Source organism: Amblyomma mixtum, chromosome 5 (genome assembly GCF_055824585.1).
Source record: "Amblyomma mixtum isolate Tamu chromosome 5, ASM5582458v1, whole genome shotgun sequence".
NCBI classification, from domain to species: Eukaryota; Metazoa; Arthropoda; class Arachnida; order Ixodida; family Ixodidae; genus Amblyomma; species Amblyomma mixtum.
Window position 1 is genome coordinate 88614641 of NC_143016.1, and position 13397 is coordinate 88628037.

Genomic DNA, 13397 nt, shown 5'->3' on the forward strand with positions numbered 1-13397 from the left:
TCTCATCCACTGGGCTTTAATCCAGATACAGAGCTGGCTGCCTGACAGACTCTGGCAGTGCTTAGGGCAGCAGTAATCTGCAGAGCGTGCTTCAGAGCCGTGCACTGGGCTTAGTCAAGCTCGCTTTTGGAGTTGCATAACCGGCTCTCTTCTCCAAAGAAAAAGATTACAGGATTGCACTTACGTCTGCTTAAGAGTCGAAGTGCAAAACCTTTCCCTGTCCTCTTTTTCTTCCTTCATTTTTTTTTCTATTGTTCTGTTTTTGAATTTTTTGTTTTTTTATTTTTTTTTTCGTTGTTATTTATTTTTTTAGACCACTGCGGCGACCCGCATTGGAGCAATGTGAAAGCAAAGTACCCACATACTATATCGATGCTATGGCTATTCTGACGTCCAAGTGCTATATCGACGTCTATGGCTATTGCGATGTCTAAGTGTGTTTTGGTGTTTAATTAATTAACTCATTACTCCACATCAACCAAATTGGAATTTAGCGAGATTTTCACCCACAACCTAATGCATTCATTTTTTTTTCATATATTTTTATAGAACGACGTGAACGTGCGGACAAATTTGCAAACACTTTTTGATGACTTTTAATAGCCATTTAAAGTTCTCGCATTAAAAAAAAAAATCTCCAGGATCTGTTACGTTACTCCGAGCTAGATGTCTCTTATGGTTGAGTCCCGTTCGGGGTAATACTCTCTTTTGTCTCAAGAAAAAATCCTGGCATTTCTTTGTTACGAGATACCAAGCCCGTGGGCGGGGTCGTTCTTTCTGAAGAAATCGATCATGGGGCCATCGCTTTGAAAGATCTGAAAAGCGAAAACTCGTCTTGAGACGTGATTACTACGAGGCAGGACGAGCGACGACTGACAGGTGATCTCGCTTCCGTCTTCGACAAGATGTGGTTACGCGTCCAGCGCAGCTGTTACTTGTTCCTCTTGTGAGGAGGTCGCTCACGCGGTTCCCTCACGTGGGGCGCTTGCATAACGGCGTCGCAGCGGTGGTCTGTAACCGATCTTCCGCAGTATAGTCTTCTTGCCGAAGCTGGCCCTTCAGCGAAGTCACTGTGTACCGGGGCAGAGCTCTTCAAATACTTTCCATAGCTTCCGTGTTTCAAAACGCGGTACGGTGATTGATCCCAAGCCTTAGAACCTGGAGATTGTCGTGCCATCTGCGGAAGTAAAAAGAACTACTTAGGAGGTCTGATGAACAGTAGCAAGGCACCAAGAGCGCAGGCGTAGGAGATTACAGGCAGCGCAGGTTCCCGGTTCTCGAAGCGGAGTTTCTAAACTTCTTTGGTAGAATAACTCGGGAGATTGAATGTGGCGCTAGTGACAGTGCGCATGGTGGTTTTTGTCAAACCAACCTGCTCACGCTCAACGTGCGATGTTTTTTGACAGGCATAACGCTGCATGCGTTCGAAATCTGCAAATTTCGTACGCGTCGCAGTTCTCGCAAGTAACCTACACCTAGAGACTATGTACGACTTGGAGCAGTCTACTTTTTTTTATGTTGTTTCATTTTGTTAACTTATTTTTTGTTTACCTAACGTGAATATTATTGTGTGCTATTATTTTATTGCAATGAACGTGAGCGTTCGCGCTGTGATTGCCTTGATGCACACCGTGAGCCTCTCTTTGCGTCACCGCCTCTGAATGCGCACCGTGTAAAGAGTTGTAAGCCGTCGGGAGGAACACTGGAGGGCGTGGCCAACGATGCATGTAGCGCCATCTCGTGATAGCCACCTGCATCAGCGGAGAGGTTACGCGACGGACAAGTGTGACGACACGCGAATACTCGTACATGTTTTTCAGAAACAGACTGTGCTAGCTGCGCTCGTCCGTTTCGTAACAGAGGCCGACGTCCAGGTAAATAACGCGCCACGGCAAGTGATAAACTGCGCCTTCCCTGGCGTTTTCAGGCCGTGGTCTGCGCGCCTTAGGAGACGAATAAAACAAGCCGCCGCTGTGTCTCAGTGGTTACGGCGCTCGGCTGCTGACCCGAAAGACGCGGGTTCGATCCCGGCCGCGACGGTCGAATTTCGATGGAGGCGGAATGCTAGAAGCAAAAACCTCAGGTAGTCGAAATTATCCGGAGCCCTTCACTACGGCGTCCCTCACAGCTTGAGTCGCTTTGGGATGTTGAACCCCATTAAACCAAACCAAACGAATAAAACAGCTGCCAGGTTTACATTGGCTGCCCTGCGATGATCAATCTACGCACACGCTGCATTGGCACAGCCGTATATGGTTTCCCGCATGTAACGCTAGTGGTTACCACGAGATGGCGCTAGAGGTGCAGCTCGGCATAGGGAGCCTACGTGTTACGGACATGTAGGCTCTCTAAGCTCTGCACAGGCTCTGTACTCTCGCGCGCACCGCTAATGCATTTAGCACTTTTCGCTGTACCTGATGCACTAAGGCAACAATGCTGACAAATAATTTATGGGTCCTAACATTTCGCCCCACCATCCCCCTCTGCTTTTCTTCCTCCGCCGCCGCGGTTTTCGCAGCGCTGAATCTTGAAGCTGAAATATCTTACAGCCTGTATGGCGGTGTATCTAATAACGACAGCAAGAAAGAGTATCTGTGATGTTTGTTCTTGTTATTTATATACTGCATGGCCTAGCAGCAAAACTGAAGGCTGTTATGTGTATTCATTTATAACATTATCAATAAAATAATGCCTTCGGGCTTTATGGAAAAATAGGCTAATGTCTTACATGATTGTTACTCAAAAGCAGCGCACTTGCTGGCGTCTTGCAGGGAGGCTTAAGCAAAAAAAAAATTAAGCGCTAGAGCCCTAAAAAAAAAAACAAATCAAGAAGCCATCTGTCTGCTTTGTGTATTTGTTGTTATCTGGTTCGTTTAGTCTTCACAGGAGCGAGGGCCAAGAACGGACATGAAAATATCAAATGCGCAGAGAGCTTTTTTGTGTGGGTTATTGAAAACTGCAGATTTGAACGTGGTAGTAAACTTCGTGGTGTTTTGATTAATTTAACTGGAAAGAAAACAAATACGGGAACTTCACTGTTTTATTTGATTAATTGTCGTTGCTAATTACCAGTCGCAGTTTTAGAACAAGCGATACGACGATGCCATTTCCGTAGCCGTTCCCATTGCTGCATGTGATTCGAAAAACGTCGGCGAGACGCTTTCCGATTCGTATTGTCCAGAACAAGTTAAGCGTGTTCGTCCACCAGGCCGAAACTGCAACTCTACCAAACTTCACTCCGTTTATGAACATAAATATCTCTTAAACACCAATATTGAAGCCATTGTATTGAAGCGTATTGTTTGGAAGGATTGTTGCCCCTGAGTATTTTTCGTCCAAGATGTTGGATGCAGCTACGAATGGGAGTGGGAGTGCACGATTCCTAACTCTGTCCCTCTCGTTTGTTCCGCCAGGCCTCGGTTCAGGAATCGTCATCCTCGCCTCCATAGTGACCATGCTCACCACGCTCTCCATGTCCGCCATTTGCACCAACGGCGAAGTGCGAGGAGGTGAGCTCTGACGTCACTTCCGTTACACGCACGCGCTCTTGTGCAGTTGAGCTCTTCTTCCGCTGGTCTCATGACAGGAGACTGCACATGCACGTATACTATACAACTGCACCCGCGGGCATGAATTACGAGACCTCCCCCAACTGCATTCACAGCTGCTCTGACGATACGCTTTTCATTTTTTTTTTTGTATAACGTAAATCATGTCCCAACAGTTCAGTGAGCTGTGAACAATACCACCAGTGAATATTACCGCAAAGTGAAACGAACAAGTAGTTGAAAGGAACGTTCCCGCCAGCGCTTCTTTGTGTTTTTCCCACGTTGACTGTCGTTTGCGGCAGATTATGTACAGACAGTAAATACCGGCTGTGCTAGCTGCAAGCTCTTCCTAAACATAGCAGCTTTGTCGCTAACACCATAAATTCAGTTCTAGGAGAAGTGCTGGAGGTCTCGTCCCTTTCGCCCATGAGCGCACGCGATATCTCCACTCAGAGACGCATAGCCCGGAACTTCGCAGTAACTTCCTGCGAAGTTATCAGAGCCGTAACGCAACAGGGCTTTCAGCGCAATGTTATCTGTGAACGAATATGCTCTGCTTATTTCCCGGCCCTAAGCTTGTTGTCAACTGGACTCAACTTTGGTCTGTCTCGCGCCATGAACTGTCACACATCGTAGCGACAGAATTCCAGCACGTCATTCGTGGTTAAACTCAGTCGTAGTCACAAGACGTCACTGCTAGCTTTGCGTGTTGCAACTAAACTATGACGTAACGGTTGTAAGGCAACGGCAGTATACGTTTACTTATTCTCTGATGATCTAGTTCGCTACCACGCTTAATTATTACGTGCAGGCGTTACTAAGAAGCAGACAGAGATAACACGCGTAAGTTCTGGCAGTACTGCACTGCATAAAAGAATGGCGGCTGTGTTGCAGGCGGCACATACTACATGATATCTCGGAGTTTGGGACCCGAGTTTGGCGGCTCCATTGGGCTCATCTTCTCGCTGGCGAACGCCGTGGCCATCGCCCTATACGTGGTCGGCTTCTCCGAGACCGTCCGGGACCTCTGCAAGGTATGCTGTGCATCTCTGGGGTACAACTTATTTCTAATACATTGAAGCTCTACCCCATTCAGGACCACCACACAGAATTCCTCCGCTGCAAAAAAGTAGTCTGTCATTAAAGATTTTCTTGTTACCTAAGTAAGAAGCTAACCGGAAGACGAAGCAATAAGCTGTAGAATTTCGAGGCCTCCGGCTTGATTTCGATATGGTCAAGACATTAGAAATCTGAGTTCGTTTACTGTTGTGGTTGGTCAGCGGAGTAATACAGGACGCCGCTGTTCATGACCGTGTGTTACAAACTCCTGTTTGTTTTCTAAGTTGTATCCTACAATACCTCAGCTTGGCACGCGGTCGGGACTGGTGCTGAACTACAGCAGGCACCAAAAACATGGGCACAGGCAGTGGAAGTGCCACAGCCGGCGTTCTTATTCGGCACTATGTGAGTGCCGAATAAGCACTCGACTGTCTTCATGTTCCTACCTTTTGTGCCCGTCTGTTTGCATGTCTAGTTACGAACTAGCTTAGGTTCAGTCAAAACTCATGGTTGGTCAATGACCGTACGTCTGCTCACTAATGGGCTCTTTTGTTATTGTTGTTATTATAGTGGGATGTGCTGAGGGAACTACCACTTGTTTTCGAACGCTTTGTTTGTACCTGCTTCTACTAAAATCTGCATCAGTATTATGTATATGCTGCTTACTCATGTCGGCCGAGAATAACACTCCCTGTGGTCTTTTATAGCCAGAAGCCGAATGACTATCAGTTGTTTCCAAAAGAATAAAAGAGAATGAATTCCAAGGTGTTCACTTTACGGTAACTAGATAGTGGATGTTGCCACAAACAAACAATCTCTGGTTAAGCAATCTTGCTGCTTAACTCTAATAACCCTGTTAAAATATGTCCTTGATACAGTTGACCGGCAGATTTACGGAATGCCTCGAAGAAATAGATGCACACGTTAAGATAACGTGTCCAAGAATGATATCTTGTTTTAATCGTGTATAACAGCGCTTGTAATAACGTTCTATTACGTCACGTTTAACCGCAAGGTCTCGAGGTAATTGGAGATCGAACTCGAACTGCGCGGCATTTTCAGTGCGATAGTGTGAGCTATCGGGCCAGTGCTTAGTTATAGAGATTATATTTTACACCGTGCGACTTATTCGTGATCGACGAGGAAAAGACGTATCTGCTCAGCTTCGAACCACCACCGTGGCGTCCCGTTGCAGCAACACGGCACCTTCATCGTGGACGGGGGCCTCAACGACATCCGGATCGTGAGCGGCGTCACCGTCATCGTCCTACTGGGCATCGCCATCATCGGCACCGAGTGGGAGTCCAAGGTACACGCTTGCATACTTCTGCCACTCTTCTCTTTTTCCCATTGCGCTCTGAGATGGCGCGAAGGGCATAAATGAATTGCACGAGAGTCAGTGGAGGCGGCATTTCGTTCGCGTTCACTTCAGTGGAATATACATTACAGGATACATAGAACTACGGGGATCCGTTTTCGGAGAGATGCGGGCGCCTGTTCTCAGGCGCTGCCACTTGCCAGACGGAGTTCGATGACGTTGCTTAAACGCAGCTCAAGCGGCTTGCATTTGTTGCCTGCAGGAAATATGCTTCTCTGCCCCGAAGTTGCAGTAGTGATATCTGCTGAAAAGCGTAATTATCCCGGTACTGTTTATGGTTTCTTCGCTCTTTTACAGTGGGAGATGTAGATGTTTATGTAAAGCCATTTGCCGGAGACACAGGCGAAACTCGTAATAAATACGCTGCACTCCTGGTGTGCGCGCTGCGCGCGATATGGGTTCGCTTCGCACCCAAGGGATGACGCTGATGGCGCTTGCGGTGGAGTCGGCGCATGGATTATTCCTCCATACACAACCTCGCGTCGGTTATGACTGCTACTACGCGAGGGAGAACATGATGTTAGGAAAGCTTCTGCAGGAGGGTAGTTAGAAGCCTCAGTCTTCGCCTCGCGGCAAGTACGAACGTGGTCCTCACGGAGGGCTGCCCAGGGTGCTCGAATCCGGGATGTCACGTGAAGGGCTCGCGCTGATTCAGCACTTAGTATCTGGTCAACAGACCACTGCGGTGGTAGCTTTGCACTGTTTGAGGCTATTCCTTTTCCGTGAAACTGACTGAACCCAATACACCAAAAGCTAATTGCGTTTTTCAACGCCATTATTGGTTTTCACTTGACTACAGAGTAACCTTTGGGAAATAAATTGTGTTTTGTCCATATGTTCATGCTTTCTTTCTGTGTCCGTCGCCTGAAGAAGATGATTTATCTCGCGTTCTGGAGTGCACAGTAGAAGACGGGAAAATCCTAACTCAGGCCGACCTTGCCGCCTTTCTTTGTGCTCAAACCTATCTCTCCTCACGCTGGTCAACCGTTATGGATGCCGTATCTCGGTTGCGCTGATCGCCTCGCGTCACGTGACACAGGCCCAGATGGTGCTGCTGGTGATCCTGCTGGTGGCCATGGTTGACTTCGTGGTCGGGTCCATGATCCCTCCCAGCTCGGCCGAGCAGTCCAAGGGATACTTCGGATGGAGCTGTGAGTGAACTTTGATCGCTTCTGTTTTCCGTACAAACGAGTATAATTCGATAACCGTGGTTGTTTCAATCGGTTTAAGCCAGGTGCTCGTCTGCCTATTATGTTAGTTTAAATTGTGTATGCTTTCCGGAAGACAGTTACACCGTCCTAGATAGTTTATCACTGCAGAGTGTCATGTGCAGCCTTTATTTTTCTTTTACCTCGAGTGTGATAAAAAAGTGTAATCATGAAAATCGCAGCACTGCACTGCTATAGCACACAATCCCAAGCAGGTAAGCGTGCTGTCATGGACACGCCGTCCGGAAGGCGTCTAGAAACTGGAACTACGCGCAGGATGAAAAAATTTGTCAGTTCGACAGAATATTTCTTATCTGTGTTCTTTTCTAGTCGTTATACGTGTAAAGCAACATGACCAAATAATCGATAAATTAATAGGTTGAATTCTGGCTGGCTACTCACTATTCGGCGTCCATTCTTAATAGTGATGTATTTTCTAGGTTCAGTGTTCGCTCTCATAGATGCCATGCAATAAAACACGGCTGTTCGTGTGCGCATGCGCTTTTATTTTTAAGCATGCAATGCTTTTAGCTTCCTTTCTGGGCAAATTCAGGCGAACGTTGTCCGGAAAGGGCCTCAGACTTGAGGTCGGACATGCAGCCAAACCCAACCTGAGGTCGAATATGGAGTTATAAACTTATCCGAAAACCTCCGAACGAAATCCTTCCGAATTGCATCCATCAGAAACGTTATCTTGAGCCCAAAGCTGAATTCGAACGTATTACGGCGTAAACAAAACAGGCTCTCGCCCTGTGTTTTGGATATTGTCGTCTTCATCATCATTCATCTGTTCGTACTTCGGCGCTGAAAATCGGCTTTGAGGAAAGGAAAGGCGCAGTATGTAACGGTCTTACTTCTCGGTGGACACCTCTGTTGCTTTTCTGCAATCATTTAATGCCTACATCTGTTCTCGGTGTCGAGATTGACTGTCAATTTTTTTTCATCGCAATGTTGAACCACTCCTGCTATTCACGCAGCTACCCTGGCGTTGGAGAACTTTGGTCCGAACTTCCAGGAAGGCGAGAACTTCTTCACCGTGTTCGCCGTCTACTTCCCGGCCGCCACTGGTATTCTGGCCGGCGCAAACATCTCCGGAGACTTGGCCGTACGTCACCCTCGCAAAAATATTTTTATCTTGAAAATTCCATTTACTTTATGTAAGATCCAGCGGATGTTTCTTTGGAGAACTACATCTTCTTAGAAGTTCTAGACATAAGGGTTGGGATATATAGATAACTCTTTTATTGCAGTTCCACTGACTTTTATTCTTTTCGTTTTTCATCACTGGCTAAAACGACGCCATTTCCCCGCTATAGCCGCGTTTTACCAGTTGGCGGTGAGGACGACAAAAATTAAATTTAATGGAAGAGCCGGGATCGTTAACTTTTTAACCTCCATTTTTTTTCCTCCGAAAAACACACCAAAATCGCCTAATTATTTGGCGATATTTGGCGAAAGTTACCGCTGTCAGGCTTAAAACACGCGCTTAAGGTGCAAAATTCGTTTCATGGACAACTACTACCCTGTAATGTTCAAAATTGCGACCAACGCAATTGCCGACCGTAACTCGTATTTGGCGCTGAGAGCAGTGCAACAGCAGGCCGTACGAGTGTAACTCGTCATTGGCAGTATTGGTGCAACCTCCCATGACGAGTGCAGCTCGAGGTTGGCAGTTAAACCGGGCTGTGCAGTCGTTCTCAGACTGGCAGTAGTCATCTTACACGTGGCTAAAAGCCGGAAAAACTTGACCGATCGTCTCACTCTGTCGAGTGAACCAGGCATGTTCGGGTCGTCGCGTGCTCTGTGAGGAGAAGTAGGTGGCGAATACCGCACTTTCCGGCGTACTTTCTGCCCTCGCAGGACCCCCAGACTTCGATCCCCAAGGGTACCTACCTGGCCATCATCGTGACCACCATCTCTTACGTGTTCTTCGCCGTCGTGGCCGGCTGCGTGGCTGTGCGCGAAGCCAACGGTCTGCCCCTGGTCAACGGCACCACGCACGAGGACGTACGAAACTGCACGCTCACCGGCGGATGCGAGTACGGCCTGCTCTACGACAGCCAGGTAAGATGCAACCTGCTGCTGCATCGCCTCCTCCAAAGCAGCTGAATAGGCTGCCGTTTACTTGCCTGGTCTCCTGTTCGGCGCCAGTTCTGTCAAAAGGGGGCCCAGAAGAGGCGCATGTGAGAGGGCGAACTTCGAAGGGCTGGCTTGGTGGTAAGACACCTGCGGAGTTCGTTTAGGTAACGATCCAGGTGCAAGATCACCATGGTAACAACAAACAGGACCCGTGTCCTTATAAACGCACAGTGTATAAAAATGACCGGGTACGTACGTGGATGGGTAATGTAATGTTATCGTAAGCAGCTTGCAAAATTAAGATCAAGTAGCTAAGAAGAAGGCAGACCTCTGTAGAATACAGTTGTTTACAAGGGCAGTCGATGAGAGCGCACTTCTGCAGCAGTTGCTCTTGCAGCGGAAAAAAGAGTGAAAAGAAAAGGTTAAGTTCGAAGTTTAATTTAAAGAATCAACTTTAGATTTTAAAGCATGCAGAGCAAGATTCTGGAAAGCAATTGAAGACGTACTCAATTGAAGCTCAATTTTGCCGCCAGTCTAAGGCTGTAAATTTGTTTGATTACAGTTATGGCTACAAATAGCGCGACGGTAGAGTTCGAACGCTAGAGCTTAAATAGTCTGATTCCCCACTGCCACGACGTGGGGTTTTCGTTCTCGAGGCGCCATGAAGCTACGTACAAGCCTGTGGACAGGATTTCACCCTCGTCTCTTTCATGTTTCGTGAGGTTTCAGGAAGAAACAGCAGTTGCTCATCAACCCACTTCATTTACACAAGAATTAAATTGAAAAAAAAAGTAAGCGTCTGCGGCGAGTAGATCCTTGTACGTTTGTTTGACTTTCGAAACATTCCTTCTTAGAGTAGATTTCACAATCCCGCAGTTAACCTGGTTCCAAAGGATAATCCCCCCCCCCCCCCCCCCTTTTTTTTCTCCTCCCACGTGCTACCTCTGAATCAGTGTACGCCCAGCCGTTTCACGTGCAGTGCGTAAGCTTCCCGCGTGGTTCGTTGCCGCAGGTGATGGAGCTGGTGTCAGCTTTCGGACCTCTGGTGTACGCCGGCATATTCGCGGCTACCCTCTCCTCTGCGCTGGCTAGTCTGGTCAGCGCTCCAAAGGTCTTCCAGGTGAGTAGGGTCGTCTTCACTGCACTTGCCGCGACGTTCGCGTACAACCGCTGCCAGAACACAAGATATTGTTATTATCGATGTCTTTTTTTCTGGAGCTCTACGACTGCCGTGGCGTTGTTTTGTTTTCGATGTTATAAACATCATGAGGAGAACTGTAGCAATAAAAATGAAAAAGCATGGTATCTCATCACTTCATTTTGTTCTCACGCACATAAGAACACCTAGCTTTTTGGAATGGGTCTCCTCACACGCAGCACTAAACTGTGAACCATGGCGTGAACATGCCATTTATCGATGTTTCGAAATGGCCTTCGGGAAGGGGGGGAGGGGGGGGGGGGTGCAGCCAAAGTGCATACGTGCAAGTAGTTTTTCGCATTACCCTGCGTGCTATGCTGTGTCTTCTCAGGTTGTCCCGAAAAAGCGGTGCACCAGCTACTCTAAGAATGGTCAGCAGTGCGTACGTATAGAGGAAGGAATACTAGGGTTCAGTCATGGCTAGTCTTACTAGGACACCATGTTTGAAATCCGGAAGTCACGCTGAGATTTTAGGCTCTGTGGAACTACGACTTAGTCACTTGCTGCTTAATTTCTGGCGACGATTTCACGGATTCCGCTTGCAAGGCACGAGCTCTTGGAGAGCTGTCATTCTGGCAGCTTTTCCTGAGACCTCTGCCCCTTCGTCATCCTCGCAGGCCCTGTGCAAGGACCGTATCTTCCCGCACATCGAGGTATTCGCCAAGGGGTACGGCAAGAGCAATGAGCCCCGGCGCGGATACCTGCTTGCCTGCGCCATCGCCCTCGGATGTGTCGCCATCGGTGCGTAACATCACCGTGACAAACAGACACACTGATTGTTCTCACTGTTAGTTCGCTTGCGGCCTGTTTGAGCCTACCCACGAATGTATGACTCTCTCCGATACCACAGGGGAACGCGAGCGCGAATGCTAGAATGTTGGACCCAGATCTGTTATACACTCTTAACAAGGACAGAAGCGGGACCTTGGTAATTTCTCGTAGATTTTCTCTCTTTAAACGTGGAGCCTCCTACGCGAAAATTCATTATTCATCGCGCAGACTGCGTGAAAATATCTGAGAGGTGTAGTTCAGGTGCAAAACCTTCGTGCGGTTTCGTCGTCTCTGTCTGTTCGCGCTAACCATGTCGCACCACTGTTACTCTGCGTGTCGCAGGGGAGCTGAACGCCATCGCGCCCATCATCTCCAACTTCTTCATGGCCGCGTACGCGCTCATCAACTTCTCGTGCTTCCACGCCTCGTACGCCAAGTCTCCCGGTGAGTACGCCAGTGGACACCACTCTCTCTTCCTATCCCTTTCTTCCACTCCCTCCCTATCTCGCTCCGTGGCCGCCTCCCATGATTTGCTTTTCATCGTTAGGCGAAAAAATGTCTGCGATGGAAAGAAAGAAAAAAAAGAATCGTTGTAACGCTTCGCTGAAATCTGCCTATTGATCCCGGCGCAACGACCCCTCTACGGTGGCGGCAGTCCGCCCTTGCTACATAAAGCATAATGTTGCCACTTCTATTTACCCTCGTATTTTATAACTGGGGTAATATTTTGTATATTAATATCTCGTTCGAAATGGTGCCGTCGCGGTTATAGAGACATTAATTTTTTTTTCTCTTTAAGAAGTCCCGCAATGACTCCTACGCGTTATTCTACCTTCATAACTCCTGCGCACAATACACTCCTACGCGCAATGTACACCTACGCATAATGCCTTCGGCTTCGAGTTAAATGCTATAGCGCGAACTGTTCGCAGATGATATCGCGTGCACTAGAAAGAGGCTGCCCTTTAACTCAAGTTTAGCTTGTCTACCGCGAGTCGTGCGCTTCGTGAGCGACCATTACGACTGCTTACTGTCACAGCGGCAACAGTCACTCTGCATAAGGCACTCTCTAACGAACCTGTTCACACTTATTATCCATAGGTCATTGCATACCATGCGAGATCTGGCACGCATAATTAGTACTCTGAAGGAGGTCATTCATCGTCAGTGAGTCGTCATTAATTTCATCGTTTGATCGGTCACACATCCTTAATGATTCCTGACCTGGTCTTCCCCACTCTGGCTGCGATGATCCCTTCTGACGCGTACTTTTTAGGACAGAGGGGGCAGGCCCACGTAAGAAACGACCGGGAGCAAAGTATGTTTCCCAATGCTGTACCTCGGATCACCGTAAATACCGACTGTCTTTCGGCGTCAAGCTCCTCGCAACTCGCGTTTTTTTAACCTTACGTCTCGTCGAGGCTAGTGACCTATTCTTACACTCTTCCCTGCCCGGACGCAGGCTTCCGTCCGGCCTTCAAGTACTACAACATGTGGCTCAGCCTGATCGGTGCCATGCTCTGCGTGTTCGTCATGTTCATCATGAACTGGCAGACGGCGCTCATCACGTTCGCGGTCGTCCTGGGTCTCTACATCTACATCAGCTACCGGAAACCCGGTAAGTCCGGACTCGCATCCCAAGATCCGAGACTACTGATTTCTCCTGCAAGGAGGGAGACGTCTGGCTTAAACTTGCTTCTACTGCCCCTACACTCTGAACAGAAAGGAGTGAAAAGGAAGTAAACTTTTCTCTAGTGGACTCTCTTTTATAAAAGGTTGAAAGGTAAAGGTGCGTTTGAGGGTTAGAGGGAAGTTTACTCCCTCTTTACTCCTATAAAGGCACATTCGTGTTCAGAATGTATGAACTGGCCGCTCTTCAGGGAGGGATGAAAGAAATGCCTGGATAACTATGGTTGCCGCCATAAACACTGGTGTTTAAAGATAAAAGGAAGGCGGTTGTGTGCTTTGTTTACTAACGTGATCCTTTCCGACTAAATAATTCCAGTTTATCAAGAGCCTCCTGAATGCGTGCGTTTGCTTCACTGCATAAAGAGTCTTAATGCGGCAAAGCCAGCTTGCAAAAAGCATTAGAAACTGGAGTGACAGATATGTTAGATTTGGTATTTAGTGAACACATTCGAAATGGAATTGATGAA

At 47.8% G+C, this 13397-nt stretch overlaps 1 protein-coding gene across 1 annotated transcript in view; it reads left to right on the forward strand.

Moving 5' to 3' along the window:
• LOC149342943 (solute carrier family 12 member 2-like) overlaps positions 1-13397 on the forward strand; it is a 125209-nt gene that overhangs the window by 77668 nt on the left and 34144 nt on the right. Inside the window, exons 4-13 of the mRNA XM_089545486.1 lie at positions 3414-3509; positions 4443-4582; positions 5803-5916; positions 7025-7136; positions 8171-8298; positions 9054-9257; positions 10285-10392; positions 11088-11211; positions 11584-11685; positions 12704-12859. Coding sequence (XP_089401612.1) covers positions 3414-3509; positions 4443-4582; positions 5803-5916; positions 7025-7136; positions 8171-8298; positions 9054-9257; positions 10285-10392; positions 11088-11211; positions 11584-11685; positions 12704-12859 — 1284 coding nt within the window. The remainder of the gene's footprint in view (positions 1-3413; positions 3510-4442; positions 4583-5802; positions 5917-7024; positions 7137-8170; positions 8299-9053; positions 9258-10284; positions 10393-11087; positions 11212-11583; positions 11686-12703; positions 12860-13397) is intronic.